Source organism: Ruditapes philippinarum, unplaced genomic scaffold, assembly GCF_026571515.1.
Source record: "Ruditapes philippinarum isolate M1 unplaced genomic scaffold, ASM2657151v2 ctg14_1_1_1_1, whole genome shotgun sequence".
In the NCBI taxonomy this organism is placed as follows: Eukaryota; Metazoa; Mollusca; class Bivalvia; order Venerida; family Veneridae; genus Ruditapes; species Ruditapes philippinarum.
Genome location: NW_026851921.1, coordinates 184693 through 206871, shown reverse-complemented (window position 1 = coordinate 206871; position 22179 = coordinate 184693). Strand labels below are relative to the sequence as shown.

At 33.6% G+C, this 22179-nt stretch overlaps 2 protein-coding genes across 2 annotated transcripts; both read left to right on the top strand.

Moving 5' to 3' along the window:
* Positions 1–4468: 4468 nt before the first annotated feature.
* Positions 4469–10958, top strand: LOC132742722 (protein kish-B-like). The gene is made up of 3 exons (XM_060731190.1): positions 4469–4608; positions 6233–6364; positions 6836–10958. The coding sequence occupies exons 1-3, from the start codon at positions 4599–4601 to the stop codon at positions 6916–6918; spliced, it is 225 nt and encodes a 74-aa protein (XP_060587173.1). The 5' UTR covers positions 4469–4598; the 3' UTR covers positions 6919–10958.
* A 1214-nt stretch (positions 10959–12172) lies between these two features.
* LOC132742670 (uncharacterized) lies at positions 12173–18649 on the top strand. The gene is made up of 3 exons (XM_060731139.1): positions 12173–12715; positions 13345–13512; positions 17141–18649. Exons 1-3 carry the CDS (start codon positions 12481–12483, stop codon positions 17305–17307), a joined length of 570 nt encoding a protein of 189 aa, XP_060587122.1. The 5' UTR covers positions 12173–12480; the 3' UTR covers positions 17308–18649.
* The last annotated feature ends 3530 nt before the right edge of the window (positions 18650–22179 follow it).

Below are 22179 nucleotides of genomic sequence, written 5' to 3'. Positions count from 1 at the left end.
CATACTTTCATTAAACTCTTTGCCTGGCGTCGTGCTCAATACATCTTCAGTCCTAGAACTGAGGTTATTTATATTAAAACAGTCGTAAGTGCATTTTCATGAACTATATCATACCAAAAGCCAACCAGTATAGTCATTAGTGTAACATGCACGTATGACCAATATTGAAAAACTTATAATTTATGGTTGAAAGTTTTTTTGTGGAAAAAAGGAGTATTCATTATTAAATTAAACACTGTAATTAAATTTATAGAAATCATCTGTTATTATCATTATAGTATTACTGTGGTGAATCATGCAACATATCAATAATTTCAAAATTTTGCAAAGCGTTATTAAGTATGCCTACACAAGACCAAAAAAAAAAACCCGCCACAAATGACTGCTTGCTTATGTTGTATTTAGGTACAGTGACGGTGAATGAAGGGTGTGCATTCTAAAGGATGTATAGGCATAAAGGCTTGATGATCTTGTAAATTATTATTTGAAATATAATGTGTAAAGCTCAAAACAAAATACATTTATGCATAAAAGAGCATGCTCGAGCATCTTTCATATGGCCATATTTTGTTTGATTAATATTTTGAATAGGCCATAATGTTGTGGTACAATCGCGACTTTTCTGTCTTTTCTGTTTATCTTTGGATAAGGACCTCGAACACAATAGTATGAATACAAAGAACAGATACGGTATTTCGGACTAACCTACCCTAAGAAACTAAACATATAAACAAATGATACTTTAATGCTGATAGTGATATAATTCCCCGCATCCGAACTCCAAACAGTGATGTTATTGAGCAATAAAATCACAGTTTGGGATATATTATTTCTTCATCAAAATTCATGTTTTACTTTATTCCCTGTCATTGTGCAAAATTTTCTGAGACTTTAGACAACAGATTTTATTTTATTGTTGTTTATGCAAAATGATCACCAAAACCTGACAACCATCAAAACCGGGCTGCCCCGAAAAAGCGCGATTTCTTTTGGTTGTAAATCTATCATAGTCTTTTTATCAACAATAAATGCACGTTTCTTCTCTAATTAAATTCATTTCAACATTCATAAAAATTAATTATTAGTTAATCGCTATTTCAAGAACCTTGATGTTGAAAATTTATAACAACAATTCAAGGTCAAGGTCACACTTGGAGGTCAAAGATTAACATAGTCTGTTAAAGGGTATATTTTGTGTCCGGTCCATAACTTTTTCAAATATCAAAGGATTTTGAAAATACTTGGCACAAATAGTCACTATAATAAGACGATGTGTCATGCGCAAAACCTGCATCCCTACCTCCAAGGTCAAAGTCACATTTCAAGGTCAAAAGTTAACATAGTCTGTTAAAGGGTAGATATTGTATCCGATCTAGAACTTTTTCATAGTTCAAGGGATTTTGAAATAACTTGGCACAAATAGTCACAATAATAAGACGATATGTCAAGTACAACACCTGCACCCCTACCACCAAGGTCGAGGTCACACTTAGAGGTCAAAAGTTAACAGTCTGTTATATGGTATATTTTGTGTCCCGTCCATAACTTCTTCATAGATCAAGGGATTTTGAAAATACTTGGCACAAATAGTCACAATGATAAGATGACATGTCATGCATAACACCAGTGTCCCTACCTCCAAGGTCAAGGTCACATGTAGAGGTCAAAGATTTACATAGTCTGTTATAGGGTATATTTTGTGTCCAGTCCATAACTTTTTCATAGATCAAGGGATTTTAAAAATACTTTGCACAAATAATCACAATAATAAGACGATATGTCAGGCCCAAAACATGGGTCCCTACCTCCAAGGTCACACTTGGAGGTCAAAGATTAACATAGTCTGTTAGAGGGTATATTTTGTGTCCCATCTATAACTTTTTCATAGTTCAAGGGATTTTGAAAATACTTGGTACAAATGGTTACAATAATAAGTCGATATGTCATGCACAGCACCTGCACCCCTACCTCCAAAGTCAAGGTCACACTTAGAGGTCAAAGCTTAACATTCATTTTATTTCTTTAATAAATTTATTGTTGCATTTGCAGATCTAGCATTGATCATAATTTTGGACTAAAAGTCCTAAGATCAATACCTCAATCTTTTGAAATATCACAATTTTATGCTTCATATAAAACTTCCCCCGAGCCGGGGGACGTCGGTACTTCTGTTACAAATTCTTGTTATTTAATAAAATGTCTGTTGTTCCTGAACAGTAATTTATGATGATTTTCTGAAAAATCCTTATGCAAGACTGGATGCCATAATGTCAAGCAAATGTATACCTCAGTGCTTGCAGTGCTTTGATTTAGAATATAATCTTGATCACTTTTATCAAACTGCACTTTATATAACACTTTCGAATTTTATAACTCATTAATGCATGTTAGTTAACATGTTATTTTTCCTGACATGCATTCATTTGATACATTTAATTATTAGACATACATTCGCATTATATCAATGTAGCTACATATGAAAATTCGTTAACAAACGGGGAAATTGCCGCCATTAATAGGAAACTCCTGCGCAATATCTTAACACTTAACCTGTCAAATTTCTTAGCTTCGAATTTCTTAAAAAGTAAAGTGACCATCTATCACTAGGAGATCAATAGTTCAGTATGTAATCGTTCCATAAAAGCATCGGAATGATTACAGACAAAATTACGGTGGCACGGGAGTGGTGACATATGTGCGCACAAGACAATTAAGTGGTGCAAACGAGATACTATAGTGTTGGCCACGGGATAATTAATTTGTGTGCTACTATGTTTTCATATATTGTAGGAATAACTCAGTAAAATGTTTTGTCCAGTAACGAATTTGCAGTATGTTTTATATGACTACCGTGTAAATATCTAGGGCACCTGATTGAAAAACAAGGCAACGGATTAACCATTTAGACTAAGTCTTGTTTTTGACAACAAAACATAATCAGTCATCAAATTCAAAAGAAGGGCCCTCCACTAAGAATCTATCTATTAAAGGATCAAACATCGGTATATCAATTTATAGTTGCAAATACCAATTATAGGCAACAATATTCTGCCAACAAGCAATGTTTGAAACCAGTCTAAAATTCCCGTTCTAACCAATATGAGTTTTAAATCATCACCTCTCAGTACTAGTAATTTTCTTGAAATTTTAGGTCCTTCTGAAACAAATTAATCTTGAATGATCAGAGTTATCCTGCAATTTCGGTATGCCTAAAGTACGAAAAAGAGATTTTTGACGAAAGAGGGCGAAAGTGAGCGAAAGTGACTTTTAAAATTTGAATTGTACCGTTTTAATAGAATTTTACGGTGGATTTTCTGTTTGTAGACGTATATTATTATAGCAACTTATAATATTTCTTTTCAAAAATAATCACTATGATGATTTAATCGCCATTTATTTGCACAATTTCTTTACACAAGTTCTGAGATCTTCCTTTTGCTTACTTTGAAAAATACGAAAGTGACATGTAAAATATTAAATATAGAGTTTAAACTGAAATTTATATTAAAATTGCAGTTTGCAGACGTATATTATCAGAAATATATAATATTTATTTTCAAAAATAATTATTATGATGATTTAATCACCATTTGTTTGAAAAATTTCTATACACAAGTTCTGAGATCTTTCTTTTTGTTGTTTTACATGTCATTTTTTTTCAATGTAAGCGAAAGGAAGATCGCTGATATTGTAGATAGAAATTATGAGAAAAAAAAAACAATAAAAAAAAAATGGGGTATAACACTATAAATCATCATAATGATTAATTTAATAAATAAATAATATTAATTTCTTATAATACACAAACTGCAAATTTAGTACATTGTCAATTTAAACTTTATATTTTATACTTTACAAGTCACTTTCGTATTTTTCTATGCAAGAGAAAGGAAGATCGCTGAACTTGTATATATAGAAATTAGGCCAATAAATGGCGATTAAATCATGACTACTGGGTTATTTATTATAATATATATAATTAGTTGCTAATTTATATATGTCTACAAACAGCAATTTTACTGTAAAATTTTATTAAAACGGTACAATTCAAATTCTAAAAGTCATTTTCGCTCACTTTCGCTCACTAGCTTTCGTCAAAAATCTCACTTTAGCAATTTAGCAGGTGGCAGCCGTAAAAAGTTGTGTAAAGTGCTGTGTGGCAGCCGTAAAAAGTTGTCCCGTACGTATTTCACTTCAGTGTTTTTATATTTTTCCTGGTCCTTCGGGATCATTGAGTCCAGCACTTTTAAAAAGTACCGCTCAAGCCGGTGCCAGGGGGCGTGAGAGATGTTGCGTTTTCGTTAGGCCTACCCCTCGAGTATAGACTCAAACCTGGCCTGCAATTTTCACGTAATTTTGCTGTTTTTTATGCTTCCGAGGGAACACCTTTTCCAGATATTTCCGAAATAAAAGGATAACTATAGACAGCGCTCGATCAATCGGAACACGGAAGAGGCCGAAAAGTTGCGATCGGTTGAACATATTCCAACGGAATTTGGGAATTTGCAATCAACTTTACCTTTTTGTCACTTCCGGTGACAACTGGACGCTACAAAATTACTTTTTATTTAACTAATGGTTAACCGGGGAATGAAAGTATGACCAATGGTATGAATATGAAAGCACATTTCACTCTTAAATTAATCAGTTCCTATTGATATCTTATGACTGTATGATCATCCTATTTGTAATTGGTTTTCGCGACATGATTTTTTTTTGCTTAGTTACATTGTAAAGTTATTGCTAGTTTTCAAAGAATAGCTCTATTGTCATGAGACAGGATTATTTTTCTTCAAATTTGAAAAGATCAGATACCTCGGTATTAACTTCTAAAACTAGTGCTAGATCTACTATCATTGTTTACGGCATTAACAAAGATAATTATTGTGAATCTATCTATCCTTCCTTCCATCCATCCATGTGAAACCCTGTGATTCTACTACACTCTATTTTTTGTGTTGCCTTGAAAAAGGCCACACATAGGGGTTACTTTTGTCGTCAGTGTCGGCAGCTGTGGTGGTGTCCCCTTAGGCTTGTCCAGAGCATAACTCAGTCACTATAAGTTGAATTGACTCTAAACTTGGCATGCATGCTTCTTTCAATGACCTAAAGTGCAGTGCATAAGAATCGTCACTCTGCACTTCTTAATTTTTTAGCTATTGCCCTGAGTTAATTTTCATACTTTATTCTTGTCCAGGCCATTTCTCATAAACTACAAAAGCTTTGGACTTGAAACTTCAAGGGATGATAGATCTCATTAAGAAGAAGTGCATTGCACAAGAACTGGTGCACTGCATTTTTCATTTTTTGAGTTATTCAACTTATTGCCCTTTGTTAATTTTCATACTTTATTTTTGTCTGGGCCATTTCTCCTAAATTACATGAAATGTATAAAAGCTACGGACTTGAAGCTTCATAGGATGATAGATCTTAATGAGAAGAAGTTCAATGAACAAGAAGCAGTACTCTCTTCACATCTTATTTTTTGAGTTATTGCCCTTTGTTAATTTTCTTACTTTATTTTAGTCCAGGCCAATTTTTCTTAATTATAAAAGCTATGGACTTGAAACTTCATAAGATGGTAGATCTTATTGAGAAGAAGTGCAGTGCACAAGAACTGTTACTCTGCACTTTTATAATTTTTGAGTTATTGCTGTTTGTTAATTTACTTACTTAATAGGCTTGTCCAGAGCATAACTTGATCACTATAAGTTTGATTGACTCCAAATTTGGTATGTAAGCTTTTTTCATTGACCTGAAGTGCAATGCATCTCACAGAGTCCTCAATTTGATCTGTCAGTGTAAACCTGTTATATAATCAAAAGTATAAATAACAGGTTTATTAATCCTGATGAGGCTGATGTAACATTGCTACAAGCAGTTCAAAAGCCACAAAAGTTACTGGTACATTGTAAAAACAGTGCCTATAAAGAGCCTATACTTAAGAAGAAAATGCCTTTAGAAGTGACAGCTATACTGTTTACAAGGCGACATATTGTGACAGCTATACTGTTCACAAGGCGACATATCCGACTCTCAGAGTCCTAGTTTTGCTTTAGAAATACTCCATCATTCTGAAAGACCATTTGTACCCACAGACCTGCTTCATTTTCAGGCTTTTGTTGATGGTGAAAACTTTGTACACTGTAAATTTTCCTTTCTATAAGTTCTAGCCTTGGATGGAAAGGTTTTATATGATCATGTTATTCAATGCATGTTACATGTTTTGCAGCTTATTCCTTTGACGGGGTGCTGATTTTCAGCATGTTGGTAATTTGTACCTGTGCTTATATGAGACGTGTTCCACGATTGAAACAGTGGTTCTTGTCAGAAAAGAAAGGCTTCCTTGGAGTGTTCTATAAAGGTACTAAACTTTCAAACTCTTTAATATAAGAAAAGTGATGTTTTGCTATCATTTTTTACCAGCTGTTTACAGTAATCGCTGATTATTAACTTGATGAAAACTAAATGTTAAAGTTTACCGTTACGCCAAGTGCTTTTCATTACTGAGCTCTTTAAGTTTTTGCAATTTTCAAAGAATAGGCATTATAGTCTTGCCTCAACAACTGGAGAGAACCCTGTAATGAGATTGATTGTATACATATTTGATACCAATTTCAAGTAAAAGGCCATGTGTACTTTGGTCTTTACATTTTGAAATCAGAAGGCAAAAGTAAGTTTTAACTTGGAATATTAATCTGTTAGGTGTAATATTGCTTCAAAACACATAATTTAACAATCAGGTAGATTGATAGTTGTTACAGTAGGTAGGCTGAAAGGCTTAACTATTAAATATACATTTGAATATACATGTATGTCTTATTTTACATTTCAGCATCAGTGATTGGGACTAGATTACATATTCCAGTGGCACTCACATGTACTTTAATGGCTGTTTATGTACTGTTTTTGAAATAACAGTGTTTGAAAGGAAAACTTTAACTGTGATCTGAATAAAAAGAAGTGTGAATGTTTTGTTTGCGAATGATGCTGTGTAGTTAAAGATGAATGGTTGTAAGGAAGAATTTGAAATTCAATACTCTAAACAGTAACAATTGTTTAGAAAAGGACTTTCATGCTCATGTAAGCCAGGATTAAATTTCAGAATCATGAGATTTTCATCTGCTGAATTTTTACAAATGGACCTGCCCAGCTTCCATTATTTTAACAGTTCATTTATGATTTTTTGGGATATTGAGATATAAAGAATTTAAGTTGAGCAGCCAACAAACAGTATATAGAACCTGGTCAGACTTAACATATCTCTGGCCTCGCTCTACTAGTAGTACATGTATAGGCTAATCATTTTCAGTTCCAGCTTCGTAAAGGTTATATTAAAATGAAAATGAAGTTATTAAATGAAAAATCAGATTTAAACATTCAAAAGAAAAAAAAATTGAAAAAAAAATGTTTTTACAATACATGTATAAAATTACTGTGCAATGCTTTGAAATATTGTTTAATGTTAAAAACTATTTTATGAATTGTCATTAATATATAAAGTTGGGAAACTTTCAGAATTTCTTAGCTGAACTATTTGAGAAATAGTCTGCCTGTCCGACTTACCCTGTTATAAAGACCACTTGTATATAAAGGCCAGTCAGTCCCTCCCTTGGATGGTCTTTGTTCACATGTATGACTGTGCATGGTTAATGTTGTTTTTTTTTTTTCATGAAGAACTGTATATCCATTAATCACATAATAAGTCACAAAAGTAAAATTTTACAACTGTGTTGGTGATGATTATAATATTTTACAATAAAGACCAACATCTCTAGCAGGGTAATTTTTTTTACTGAATTTATCAGGTTGTTAAATCAGTTATTTCTTGGTTTAAAGCAGCACGCTTCCAGATTCATGCTAATTTTCATGAAAATTTGAGAATGTATTTAACAGTATAATATTGTGAAATTACCAAAAGAATGCAATTTACACATTATCAATGGCACTTACAACCCATGTAAATTTCCATAAAGAGGTCAAAATATGCAAAAAATCTGATAGGTCTTGTTATTATTATAAGGACTGTCAGAAAATGTTAATTTGGCCATACAATTTAGAATCATTGTAAATTTTGTATTGTGTGGATTTTAATACATATTTCATTGTCATTTGATTGAGTCCATTATCAACATCTCTCTGTTTTGTATCTTAACCATTATTATCACTTGTAAATACATGTATGTACTATGTAAGAATGATAACATTGGGAAGAATTATTACATCACACTTTTGTTTGCACAATATATTTGTTATGGTATTTATTGCCTTTTGATAAATCAATATCATTACTACTCTTCATGTTTGGAAATTTTTTTATGATATTTACACTTTTTTTTCATATCTTACTGATATTTGTGTGCTTATTTTGCAAGCTAAGTTATAAAAAATTGGAGCAATGTATTAGCATTAAGATAGGTGTCTAAAACAGTTCACTCTTTCTTGTTTGATAAGTCATGTAACTTATGTATTTTTAGGCTGTAAAGTGTAACAATGATTAAAATGTCTTCATGCCTTATTGTAAATGGTCAATTTCAGTACTTTTTAGAATTGATTTAAAAACAGGTTTCTTATTAAACTTTAATATTAAATTACAGATGAATTCAGAAATATATTGTGACTCAAGAACTCCCATTTGTTTAAATTGCTCCTTTGCCTTGAATGAAAATGAAATTGAAACGTTGTGTATTAATAGTTATAAGTTTATGCAGAATTTATTTGAATCATAATTTGAGTGTGTAGAAAGCTGTAAACTCTTGAATTCATTCCTGGAACCAACCAAGACTAAGCAATAAGTGTTACGTTTCTTGCTTAAAGGAAACAACAGCTTGCTCGTGAAGGGGATTGAACCCACACAGTTAGTGGTCCTTAGATTACCAGTGTGAGACTGATGTGTTGACTGCAAAACTGGTACATTGTGTACATGTATTAACATATTAAGCTTGTCTGATTTTATAGAGAAAAATGTATGAAGCATTTTTGTGATTTGAATGTTGATATTGTGGGTTTAAATTAGATTTTATGTAGAAAAATTCATTTGGGGTATGATGTTGACATTAAGTAAACATATGCATATTTATAAGTTATTATTTATTATATAGTAAGAGGCTTTACAACTATAGAGCTATTTTTTTGTATTTTGGGTGTGCATTATAGTTAATGCTACTTTGGAGTTTCAATAATGTGTCATAGTGCCTGTGTTCTTATACTGAGTTTTGTATTATCTATGATTTAAAATCACAGTGTTTATACAATTGTATCCAAGTTATAGTGCTTCTTTCAAGTTTGTGACTCGTGAGAGGTTAGAATTTAAGCAGTTTTATATGAAATACATGAAACTGCCTGTTTAGGGTTTGGCATGCTTACAGGTTTTTGCTGAAAATTACTATTTTAAATGTATTATCAAATTAGTTGAGTACACTGTATTCTCCGACAGCTCTTGTTAAGAGAAGATATATGTACAGTTATGTAGATGTGTCATACCGAGGGCTTGGTGTGCAAGGTATGTAACTCATATTTAATAAAGAAGTAGTAACGGCCCTTTCACACCAAACTGCCAATACATTATTTGTATAAACTGTCATTTATTTTATAGATATACAGTGTAACCTCTACAGAGTGACCCTTAATGGATCAATATCCTCATTACAACATAGGTGTCAATTTTTATTAAAGTAAGATTTCACAATGAATTTAACCTCTTTTGAGCAAACATCTCTCAGCAACAACCAAAATGCTTGTCAAAGGGTGTTGTTTTGTAGAGGTTGTTCTGTAATTACTGTATCGCATCACATTTGATTAATGATCAACCTTTGAATTTCATGCTTTAAGATATACATAACTCTTATGTTAAATCCATGTACATGACAAGGACGGAAATGTTTTTATTTTATTTCTATATAATTATGTTTGAGTATGTTAGACACTGACCATTTATTCTGTGCAAATTTTTACAATGTTAAGATTATGGCCTTTCAGCTTAGTTTCTCATTCTAATGCAATTTTGGTTAGTTGGTGCCATAACTTCAATACAAACAGTTTATTGAATTTGATATTTTTCAGGATTAAGTAAAGACATTTCAGTGTTTTGTTTCATACAATTGTTTTTTCTTGGGGTAATATTGAAGAAAGCCACCGAAATTCTTATGATTTTAGACAGACAGAAGCTTTAACCTTAACCCTACTGAATTTATCTAATGGACTTGCCTGCCTTTAAAGATGGAAAAGTTCATTAAAGACTCAAGGAATTTCAGTAGGAAAATAATAATACAAAAAAGAGCAGCCAGCTGTATAAAACTTATTCAAACTACAGGGATGTGCTGACCGACACCGCTTTATTAAGGCGACATGTGTCTGTAAACTTTCAACACTGGCTACAAAAATTACTCAACTTAGGCCACAAGTATGATGACTACTAGCCTTTACCATCCATGAACAGGCTCAATAAAACTAAGTCTGCAAAAGTTTCAATTTTGCCATTTTGGCCATCCCTCAAGGATTCTGTTTTTTTTTCTCTATTCTATTCTGTATGATGCTTAGTTGTAGCTTTTTTCCACTTTGAAATCCATTGTATCAAAAAATGGACTGGTCCAAATTTATTGCCGGACGAGTCTATTATGAAAATATAGCTGAGTTCTGGTTATTTTCACAGTATGACTTAAATGCCTAAGTTTCATGTCTGAATTTTGGCTGTTTGTTAATAATTTTTGATTTTAACTGTCAGTTAATTTCACTATTTGATTTGCCAGAACATTTCAATGTATTTGACAATTATTTTCACTGTTTGTCAGCAAATTTCGCTATTTGTCAGTAATTTTTTCATCATTTGTCAGTAATTTTTTTAACATAAATATGTTTATATATTCATTGCATTGTAAAAACTGGCTGTATTAAGGAGGTATTTCTTGCTGTTAATATTATATTTATTTAATGAAAATAAAATACATTGAAGATTGCAAGACATTATTTGTTACTCTTTCACATACAGTGTATAGCAGGTAGAGCAGCATCACAGTATTTGACGAAGAACTGTGCCTTTCTGTTGTCTAATGAATGTTGTGAAAGTTAACAGAACCAAAATAGAAGTATTCTGTTGATTCAAAGTAATTAACACAATCTTTAAGTTAAAATCCGAACATTATAACAAAGTGTGATTAATGGTAGATCAGTTGAGAATACAGACATTGTGACACTACCGCACATCTTGCTAAAGTAATTCACTTTGCACTACTCACACAGCTATAGAACTTTATTCAGTCAGCGCTACCTACACATTTAGTGATCATAATTCACTATAAGCGCTACTTACACAGATGTGAACGCAATTCACTCATCACTACACACAAAGTGAGTGTTACATATACGTTCTATATGATTTGTCCAACCAAATATAAACATTTCATTTTTTTTTCAAACTTACAAGTAAACTCGTACAAATTATTGTTATGCTTTCAATACTTAAAAAAATAAACTAGAATTTGTTCAAAGGACCCACATTGATTCCACCATTTTGTTAGTCAAATGACGGACGATTTTTTCCCCGAGTTGACGTAATGGGGTTATACCTTTGATTAAGCAACCGTTTCCCCCCACAAGTAGAGTCTGTACGAAATGGACACGGGTATTCACCCCACATTGTCACTTGGGTTCGTGCAGACAGCTGGTTTAACGGACAGGGGCAAAGCTGTAAGTTAGGCGGTCATGGAAATGGTAGAATTATCATGTAGTATTTATCAAATTTTATAATATGAATTATATAATAAAAAAGAATGAAATGTATTAAGAAAGCAATGCAATCATTGAAAAAGAAGTAACACGCATGCGCTGGATCCTTCCATTTTCTAATTCTAACATAATTATTAGCTTTTTCATTAATAATTTCATTGTTTTACAAGGCTGACTGTATAATCTTTTTATAAAAAGTATATGTTGTTACTTATCAACTTATTTTTTAACTGTGTATTGTTTTGTTTTTCTTATTTTTCTGTCGTCGTTTCCCTTATTTTCCTTTCAATCGTTTTGGCTTGTTATATATGTTAAGATTATAGAAACGAATACTTTCTTCTGTACTGCGGTCTGTGAATTAAAACAAAAGAAGATATGCTTATTTCTGTACGCACTGATAGTCAACTGTTTGATTTTGTAATAGATACACGGGATCTTGTTACTAACGACCACCCTTTTAATTGATTGAATTTATATTTACATATGTCCAAATATGTGAAAATTAATGTGGAAATGTATTTTGACTTGAGAAAAATTAGAAATCTTCATATAGTCGGAATTGATTTTGCGGTGGTTTTTATATATACTTGAAACTGTTGTTTTACCAAAAGCAAATGGAAATTACACCGTTGTTTTAAAGAAAAGTGAAATGTAATTTGGACGGGAAAAATATTTGTTTGTTAAGTACCAGAACAAGAAATTTTCGTGATGAAATTAGATATTTAAATCGAAATCGGAATACAGTGTCCAGACAACATGAAACAGCCAATTTTATTTAGTACCAATTTACTCGGGTACGCTGCTCTAGGAACTTTTGGATTTGCTTTCATTTGCACGTGCCTGGCGTTAGGGCTGCCGTACTGGCAGTACTATGATATTACATTAGGAGACCAGCAGACGATTTCCAATCACGGGTTATGGAGATACTGTATTGATTATATACCGGATACTACGGCGCTCATAGACGTGTGCGGGGACCCTGTGGACATAGGTAACAAAATTCTTACGTTTTATTCCCTTGTTCAATTTTTACAAAAGCGTCTTAAAAAGTTAGCAGGTTCATGTTCAATGGAGATACTGCAATAACGGACCAAAGGCTTGAAATTCCACTTCGTGGGGGATCCACGAAGTGGAATTTCGAGCCAAAGTGATGCAAATTCAGTTATACAATTCACGTAGAGGAAAGGGATGGAAAGAGATTTTCGATCCAAAAACAGTTTAAAAATACGCGGTCTTTTCGACTTAGAGAGAAAAATAAGAAATGGTCCATTCCCTTGAATGCCTTTAATTTCAAAGACTAGTACCGATTTTAGCGTCTTAAAAATATGTTTGATGGGGCAAGTCGGGGAAAATCGACCCTAACCCAACAAAATGAAGCTCCGAGCCGCTGATTACTACCAGATTTCCTTGGATCGGGTGTGGTGATTGTACATGTGTAGCTGATACAAATGTCTCCCGATCTAATTAAATATATACATTGTAATTACTTTACATGTGATCCACTAAAGTTCATGATATCTGATACAAAAAAAGCAGTTCCGTAACACCAGAATTAGACATAATCATTGCATCCCCATCAATGTCAAAAATAATTTGTTGCGTATTTGTTTCCTTTTTCAGCGACCGGAAGTGGAGCAACAGACATCCGCGCAACACGTGCTTTTGTGATTATATCTGTGATCCTGGAGATAGCTGGCATTCTATGTACTGTGCTTGTTGTGTTTGTGGTAAAATTTAAGAAGAATTATCCGTTTCATTACGCAGCTGCTGTTTGCGGGGTTGCATCAGGTAGGGCATTCTCACCCTTAATTAAGCTGCTGGAACTTAAAATAATTAGTCTTTGTCATCAATATAGAGCTTGGCCTGACTACTGTCCTGTTGGTGGCGCATTTTTTATATTTTGATATTTGATACTTTGAACAAACTGTTCCAAATACAAAGTAAGGTAAATCCACATTCAGCATCAGGTTAAGGGTTAACAAATACATAAAGATGAAACGTTATTATCATTGAAAGCGTTTTTCTTGGAAGTTTTCTGAGAAGCCACACTTGCTAATACCACTAGTTACTTGGCAAGGTTTGATCAGTTTTTATAACCTAAAACTTATACCTTTTTTGTAATAAACCTTTTTTTAAAAATAAAATGTAGCTTGATACGACCTATATATATAATAAAGATTAAATATCGTTAAAAAAACAACATCCGGGCATTCTTCCCGTTTGTGACTGGAATAATGAACTGTTGATCTGTTTCAAAAGTCTTCACGGGGGAGGAAGTGTTACACGAAGGATGGAGTTCTTATGATAACTTGTTTGGAGTTCTTATGATAACTGTCACGGAGTTCCAGGAAAACGTTACGGATTTCTGTGGAAAACTTTTCTATATACTTTGAGAACTCGCGTAAATAATGGTTATTTTTAACTTTAAATGGGGAGTTTGAGGTGCTAAATTTAACTTTGATAATTAAGCTTGCCCTACATATTGTATTTTGTTTCAGAAAAAATCTTTGAGTCCATATTTTGTCGCCTTTTTTAAAAAAATCTGGTAGTTTTGAGAAAAATTACCAAATTACTTGCTAATTCGTACATATTGACCTTTTCATTTGTGATCTTCTTCGTTGCTATACATAATCACCTAATTATTATGGAGAGTTGCAAACATAAAGCCAAGGCTAATAAATTTATACCCGATTTTTCAAATGTTACGGAGTTCTTGCGATAACTCAAAATATGTCCTGGAGTTCTTATGATAACTTTTGTTACTGCCAGTATGTTTTTGTGCTTAATCACGGCACGTTTAAGCGTATTTTATTAGTCAATAAGTGTGTAAATCATTATGAAGCATAATACGCTTATCATTTGCACAAAAATTTGGTTATATAACGTTGGTTTTGATCGTGTTTTTCAGTTCAATAGATATTTTTCTTACCTCCGTTTCTTGTGTTTTTTTGTGTTTGTTTTGGTCTTTTTGTGTGTGTGTGTTTTTTATTTTATTGGAATGACTGTAAACATACTTGATGTAGAGCATTTACTTACAGGATAAAAAGACGCTTTGAATTTAATACTCAAGCATGATTTCGTCATATACTAGTATACATTATTCCTGGCAGTTTTAGAGAACATTTAGAACAATTTCTAAAAGGTATCAGTTTTTTGTCATAGAAACGTATAAAGTTCTATGACAATGATATGACGATAGAAAGTAAGTCTTCAATAAGATATGTGAGTCACCGTAAGGTTCATGCCGTTTATCGACCCTGTTCCTTTCTCTATTAAATCCAATGTAGCATCACGTGACGTACAGCAATCTCCATATTTCGGAAAATTACTGCATACATTTTTCTTATCAAAGTTGGAGTCCTAGTTGTGGAAATTTTGCAACAACTTTTGCTGTAACTGATTTACAAAAATATATTGTCGAACTTCTTTCGCTCGAACCCGTAGGGCACGTGCAAATCTGTCGAAGAGATCGGTAGTAATCGGTTGATTTTTTATGCATAAAAAGATCATACATTTCGGGTGCATGGGTGTGAAGGGTATCCCGGTTACATACGATACAGGGTATATTATGATACAATTTACTTAGCCGCTTTTGAGCCCAACTACTTATTGTCTGCTTCAGAAAGGCGGTTGCTTAAAACATGTAACTGAGAAAAATGGTAAGTTTTAAACAATTTTTCCTTGGCGGTTTAAGCCATGTTACTGCTGAATACAGGTGACCGCTGATTCAGGTTTTCCTGAAGATTTTTGTTTGTTTGTTTCATTTTACACCTTTTCCCAACAGTATTTCAGTCATATGGGCGGGTAGTTTCCTAACCATCGTTCCTGGAGAGTTACACCAGTACTAGGCTACCTTCCTCCGTGCTAAACTACCAAAGCATCTCCCGGGGATCGAACCCACGTCAAAGAGGTAACTGGATTCAAACCCCTCGACCACGGAGGCGGTCGTTCCTGAAGATAGCTTAGCACCTGTTTATCCTATATAGACTGTGCACCAAAGCAGTTTCATGTCTTCTCCAGATATATTGAATGATCGTGTTTTAATTTTGCCACATGGCCTCAATGTTGCATTTGCGGAAACTTATGACATAAAACTTTTGTTGACGAACAGTATACACAGAAACATTAAGTGCATTCGTTGGGTTTTATAATGTCAATATGATTTCGCACAAATTTAATTAGGAACTAAAACACGATCAAAACCAACGTTATATAACCAAATTTTTGTGCAACTGATAAGCGTACTATGCTTCATTATGATTTATACACTTATTGACTAATAAAATACGCTTAAATGTGCCGTAATTAAGCACAAGAAACACACTGGCAGTAACAAAAGTTATCATAAGAACTCCGGGACATATTTTGAGTTATCACAAGAACTCCGTAACATTAGAAAAATCGGGTATACATTTATTAGCCCGGGCTTTATGTTTGCAACTCTCCGCTATAATTAGGTGATTATGTATAGCAACGAAGAAGATCACAAATGAAAAGGTCAATATGTACGAATTAGCAAGTAATTTGGTAACTTTTCTCAAAACAACCAGATTTTTTTTTAAACGGCGACGAAATATGGACTCAAAGATTTTTTCTGAAACATAAGTCAATATGTAGGGCAAGCTTAATTATCAAAGTTTAATTTAGCACCTCAAACTCCCCATTTAAAGTTAAAAATAACCATTATTTACGCGAGTTCTCCAAGTATATAGAAAAGTTTTCCACAGAAATCCGTAACGTTTTCCAGGAACTCCGTGACAGTTATCATAAGAACTCCAAACAAGTTATCATAAGAACTCCATCCTTCGTGTAACACTTCCTCCCCCGTGGTCTTACTCCATGCACGATTCAATCTAAATAATTTCTGGTTTATTGGAGAATTATGGTATGAACAAGTTATCAAAGGCATCTATAACTTTTTTAAAGGTCCAATGTCGTCGACTGTCGTGGCAGATTTATTAAATATTTTCCTAGATAAGAACTTTGTTTTCTTAGACATTATAAACAAATATAAAAACATCTGTTTATGAAGACATTACATCATACGGGAGAATGTGGCAGTCTATTTATTTCTGCTTCCCCAGTCCGTACTGGTGCGGTGCTGGGGTTAAGACACACATGAAACAGACATTTTGGCGTGACCAAAGTGCAATATTTAAGTTCCCAATAAGGGTTTTAACATTAGCATAGTGGAGAGTCTCCGAAAGTCGTTTCTATCTAGAAAGGGTGTGATACATAATGAGGTTGTTATACATTGTTGAGTTCAATACCGGCTTCCACTAAACGGTGTACACAGCGGTCAAACATATAGTGGACTGGTCACAATATCATTATATTATTAAATGTATGTTAGACTTCACATCTATACTTTTAACCAAAAAAAATGGTTTTATCAAACAAGTTTCGTATATTTCAGGATTTTTCTCTATGCTCGGACTTGCAGTGTATGTTGCAAGAGTACGCAATGACGACTACGACTTACATGCTGCCAGCGCCTTACAAATCCTTAGTTGGCTGACGTCGTGGACTTCTTCCGGTTTTATCGTTTATATGATGATTATTAAGAAACAGTCAGACGAATAGCATTTCACGTTCCTCCTCCATTTTTTTCACCTTGTGTTTGTCTTTTTAGCAATAAGTTCAAGTTTTGTTTTCAAAATCCGAGTACTATGGAAGTAGTTCTATACATTTTGAGTACAATATTGCATTCTATTGGTCAAATACACATATTAAAAACCTATATTGAACGAGGCGCTAACTGAGTCCAATATAAGTTTTGAAGCTGTGTACGGGTCTTGTATAATAATTTTTACACTAAACAATGTATTATAATATATAACTTATTATTTCACACCACTTTGACAAAACATTATATCCAAGATTGATATTGGAAGATCTCCTGTGTAAACTCTGGAAGTTCATCGGTTTAGCTTCACAAAGTGTGAAATTAATGCCATCATTTTCCCATCTACTACACGTAGTTACATTGCCATGCTTACAAAATAATAAAGACCACTTTTAAGAAAAGTTAAATCAACCTGTTAATTAATTTTATCATTTTTTGTTTAACGATAAAACTATAATATGACAATTATAAACATTCTATTTAATATGTATTTACTAGTTTTGTTTTTGTTTTTGAACGTTTGTTAAGCCAACAATATGAGTGAAATGGGTTAATGTGAACATTTCTTTTTTATTATAGCAATTTAACTTAAGTCTAACCTGCCTTATTGGCTTTCTGTTTTTACCTTAAATTAACTGTCCGTGGAGATATTACTTTTTATGACATACCCGTGCTGCTTTTGCGGCTCTGTAAAATGATATTGCACGACTGTACATGTACCGGGGTATTTTGACATGTAATTTGGCTTATACAAATATAGTGCAAAGATAAATGTTAGCGTTACACTATAGTGCCATAAAATGATTCTTTTTCACTTTATTTTGGTATGTAATAAATAGAATTTTATATTCTGAAGGTTCATTACTGAATTTATCGAACTCGTTGAATAAAATAATATATATTATGCTCGCCAAAGGCTTGCATTTAATTATATTCAACTCGTTCAATAAATTCAGTTTTGAACTTACACTCATTCAATATCGTCTTATTATGTATTGCATCTGAATAAAATTTGTATATGAACAAAGACTTATCCACCTGCTGCATGTAATTTGTATTTCCTCCCTTAGTAAGTATGTGCTAAATCTAATAACATTTTTATATAAATATTTGTAAATATTCATATGATCATTCCAATTATTAACATGTATATTGTCTTTGATTCATTCAGTACAAAGTTAAATTCGTGTCATTCTTTTCTTTTCTCATATGTAGATTATTTCATGCATTGTTACACTTTTTCTTGTTTTTAATTGCATGTGTGCATGTTTATAACTGCTTTAGTTCAATAAATTTATAAACAGAAACAAACTTTGCTGTATATATAACTATACTCAGCCAAAATAAAAGGTACCCATCGTATATTTCTATCTAGGTATTTTGAATTATCGTGAATTATGATTATTTCTTCAGTCTGTAATTAAGAATCATTCTTTGTTGACGTGCTTTGAAAATTTGAAGTCGCTGCTATAATTCTTGCATTGAAAAAAATCGAGTGATATCACATTGGGGTCAATTTCCAAAATTTTGTAAGACTCAACTGCATTACATGATTAGTTTAAATTGATTTCAGAGTTATCAACCGACAAAAAGAGTTTAAAGATTTAATGAAATGTGTCAGTATCGCATGTGTCCACCATTTTGTGATATGCACGTTGTGATACGGCGGTGACTGCTGTTGACGTAACGCTGTGTAAATTGACCCACTTAGCTTGTAAGTACACTGCAAGGTCATTAACAATGTGTATTGCACGATTTCTTCGAGCACGGCTCCCTAACTCGTCCCAAATGTGTTCAATGGGATAAAGGTCGAGATAATTCGCAATCCAGTCCTAGACATTAACATTATTGCTAAAACTGCCTGGTTATTGCTGCTGAATGTGGACTGACATTATCGTGCATAAAGGTGACATTTGGACCATTCAACTGAATGAAAGGAAGAGCTTACACAGCAAGAACATCATTTTATAAGTCTGATCATTACAGTTTCTGTTAATAACCATTAACCTTGTCTTGTTACCTCCCATTATCCTACCCCACACTAAGACTGAACCACCTCTGAAACGGTCCCGCTCAATGACGCACGCACCGGCATGGCTAAGATTAAACTGACTTTCGTCGGAAAACAAAAGCACGTCAGAAGCAAAGGCGACGACGGGATCAATACAGCTTAGCAGTTCGATGACGTCGAGTGAGAATTTGACCGAAGTATAGTCAGTACACATAGGCTGAACGTTCTGTCTCAACAGATTTCAGACTGTCTGTGGATGAATACCATGCTGTCACCCGGTTGCTGCTGCAGTTAGACGCCTGTTATGTAGGTGCTACAAGACAATATAGCGATCATCGGCAGCAGCGGTCACACGTGACCTACTACTTCGAGGACGGTCGGCAACGTTTCCTGCGAATCGTCTCCGTAAACGCTAGATAGTCTTTTCGAGTACAACCAAAGTGCCGGGATACAGCGGTTGCTGACATGGCTGCATTTATCATCCCAATAGTTTGGTTTTGTTCCTCATTATTTAGCTTTGGCATTTTCTTCCACTTGTTTAAACACAGTTTTTTATCAGCTGTGACACGTTTTGTGAACAATTCTGTGTAGTCTGATACCGACACCGGACATGGATATGTGACGCACGTAGCGCACGTGCAAAACGACTTTTTTTACAGAAACGCATGGTTTCCTGCGTGTAAAATTCGGTCTACACATAAACCAACGATTATGCGATCATATATGGAGTATGTACTTTTTATTTCGGCTGAGTATACATTAAAACATTATTACATTTGTTTTGTATTTTAATAACATCATGTCCGAAACGTCGCCATATACCTTAGCTGGGTTTGTGTTAACAAAATAATAAACAAGAGGGCCATGATGGCCCTGAAGTCGCTCACCTGTATATAGGCCCCCAGAGTTGGGCCAGTTTAAACCCCAGGGCTTTTATTTGAACAAACTTGGTACACACCTATTACAAGATGTTTCATGCTAAACATCTAAGGTCTAGCTCGTTGAGTTTTAAAAAAAAGAAGATTTTTTAAGTTTTAACTATACACATATAGTTCAAAGCAATGACACCCCTAGGGCGGGGGCCAGTTTTTCCCCCAGGGCTTTTTTTAAACAAACTTTGAAGACACTCACTAGAAGATGTTTCATGCTTAATATCTAAACTCTAGCTATTTGGTTTCTTTCAAAGAAGATTTTTAAGTTTTTGCTATACACATATTAGGAAAATCAATGTCCCCCAGGGCAGGGCCAATTTTGACCCTAGGGCTTTTATTTGAACAAACTTTGTAGACACTAACTGGAAGATGTTTCATGCTTAATATCTTAACTCTACCTATTTGGGTTTTTTCAAAGAAGATTTTTTAAGTTTTTGCTATACACAGAAATAAAATCAATGACCCCCCGGGCAGGGCCAATTTTGACCCCAGGGCTCTAGTTTGAACAAATTTGGTAGACACCCATTAGAACATGTTTCATGCTAAATATCTTAGCTCTAGCTCTTTGGGTTCTTTAAAAGAAGATTTTATAAGTTTTTACTATATGCATATAGGGAAAATCATCCCCCTGGGGCGGGCCAATTTTGACCCCAGGGCTTTTATTTGAACAAACTTGGTAGACACCCATTAGAAGATGTTTCATGCTAAATATCTTAGCTCTAGCTTTTTGGGTTCTTTCAAAGAAGATGTTTTAAGTTTTTACTATATGCATATAGGGGGAAAACAATGACCCCCGGGGCAGGGCCAATTTTGACCCCAGGGCTTTTATTTGAACAAACTTGATAGACACTCACTAGAAGATGTTCATGCCAAATATCTAAGCTCTACCTCTTTGGATTTTTTTAAAGAAGATATTTTAAGTTTTTTTATCGGTTGCCATGGCAACAAGAGTTCTGCATGGAATAAAATTCTTTGAACAATTTTTAAAGGTGACCACCAATGGAACATTCCTGTAAAGTTTGGATGAAATTGGCTCAGCGGTTTATGAGGTGTTGTCATTTAAAGTAAAAGTTTACGGACGCCGGACGAAAAGCGATCACAAAAGCTCACCCTGTCACTTTGTGACAGGTGAGCTAAAAAAATATTAGGAAATATAGAGTATGTACTTTTTATTTCTGCTGAGTATACATCAAAACATTATTACATTTGTTTTGTATTTTAAGAACACCATGTCCGATTTTTTAAGTCTACTCCTGTTATTTGTAGAATTGATTTGCCCAGCTTTTAAATTTAATTGTATACATGTACAGTTATGGTTCTTCAGCACTGCACAACTCCGCGAGATCTATTTATTTGTGAAGTTTCAAGTAATCCAGTACCTTCTGAGTTATTCCCATAACAATAATTATGATAAAATATGAAGGGTATTAACTTCAAAAATATGCAACAATGTTGCTTCTCCTCTGTGCCATCTGCCAATCTATACAGTTGACACCTCCCAATAGTTCTTGTGCTTATATAAGCATGAAAACCTGCAAAGGGCAGTACCTCTAAACTTATGAAAAGATACTGATAGTTATGGTTCTTTAATAGATGCTACAATCAAGTCGATACCTTTTAATAGATTCATACTTTTTCATTATAATGCTGTGGACAAATATCAAATAGGAAATCTTACAAAGGGCAATAACTCCAAAATTTTGCAGCAGATAGTTATGGTTTCTGGATACTGCATTTCTCCCCATTGAGATTTATCCATCTATGAAGTTTCAAGTTAATACCTCCAATAGCTTTTCGTACTTCAAAAAAATCCTGGCGGTCAATTAGACAAACTGGCAGATTCTTGATGTGTATATATGTGTTTGGGCAAAGAACAACTAAATACA

Coding starts and splice junctions, on each gene's coding strand:
- LOC132742670 (XM_060731139.1), top strand. CDS start 12,481: ATGAAACAGCCAATTTTATTTAGTACCAATTTACTCGGGTACGCTGCT. Junction 12,716..13,344: donor CGGGGACCCTGTGGACATAG/GTAACAAAATTC, acceptor TTCCTTTTTCAG/CGACCGGAAGTGGAGCAACA. Junction 13,513..17,140: donor TGTTTGCGGGGTTGCATCAG/GTAGGGCATTCT, acceptor CGTATATTTCAG/GATTTTTCTCTATGCTCGGA.
- LOC132742722 (XM_060731190.1), top strand. Junction 6,365..6,835: donor CCTTGGAGTGTTCTATAAAG/GTACTAAACTTT, acceptor TTTACATTTCAG/CATCAGTGATTGGGACTAGA.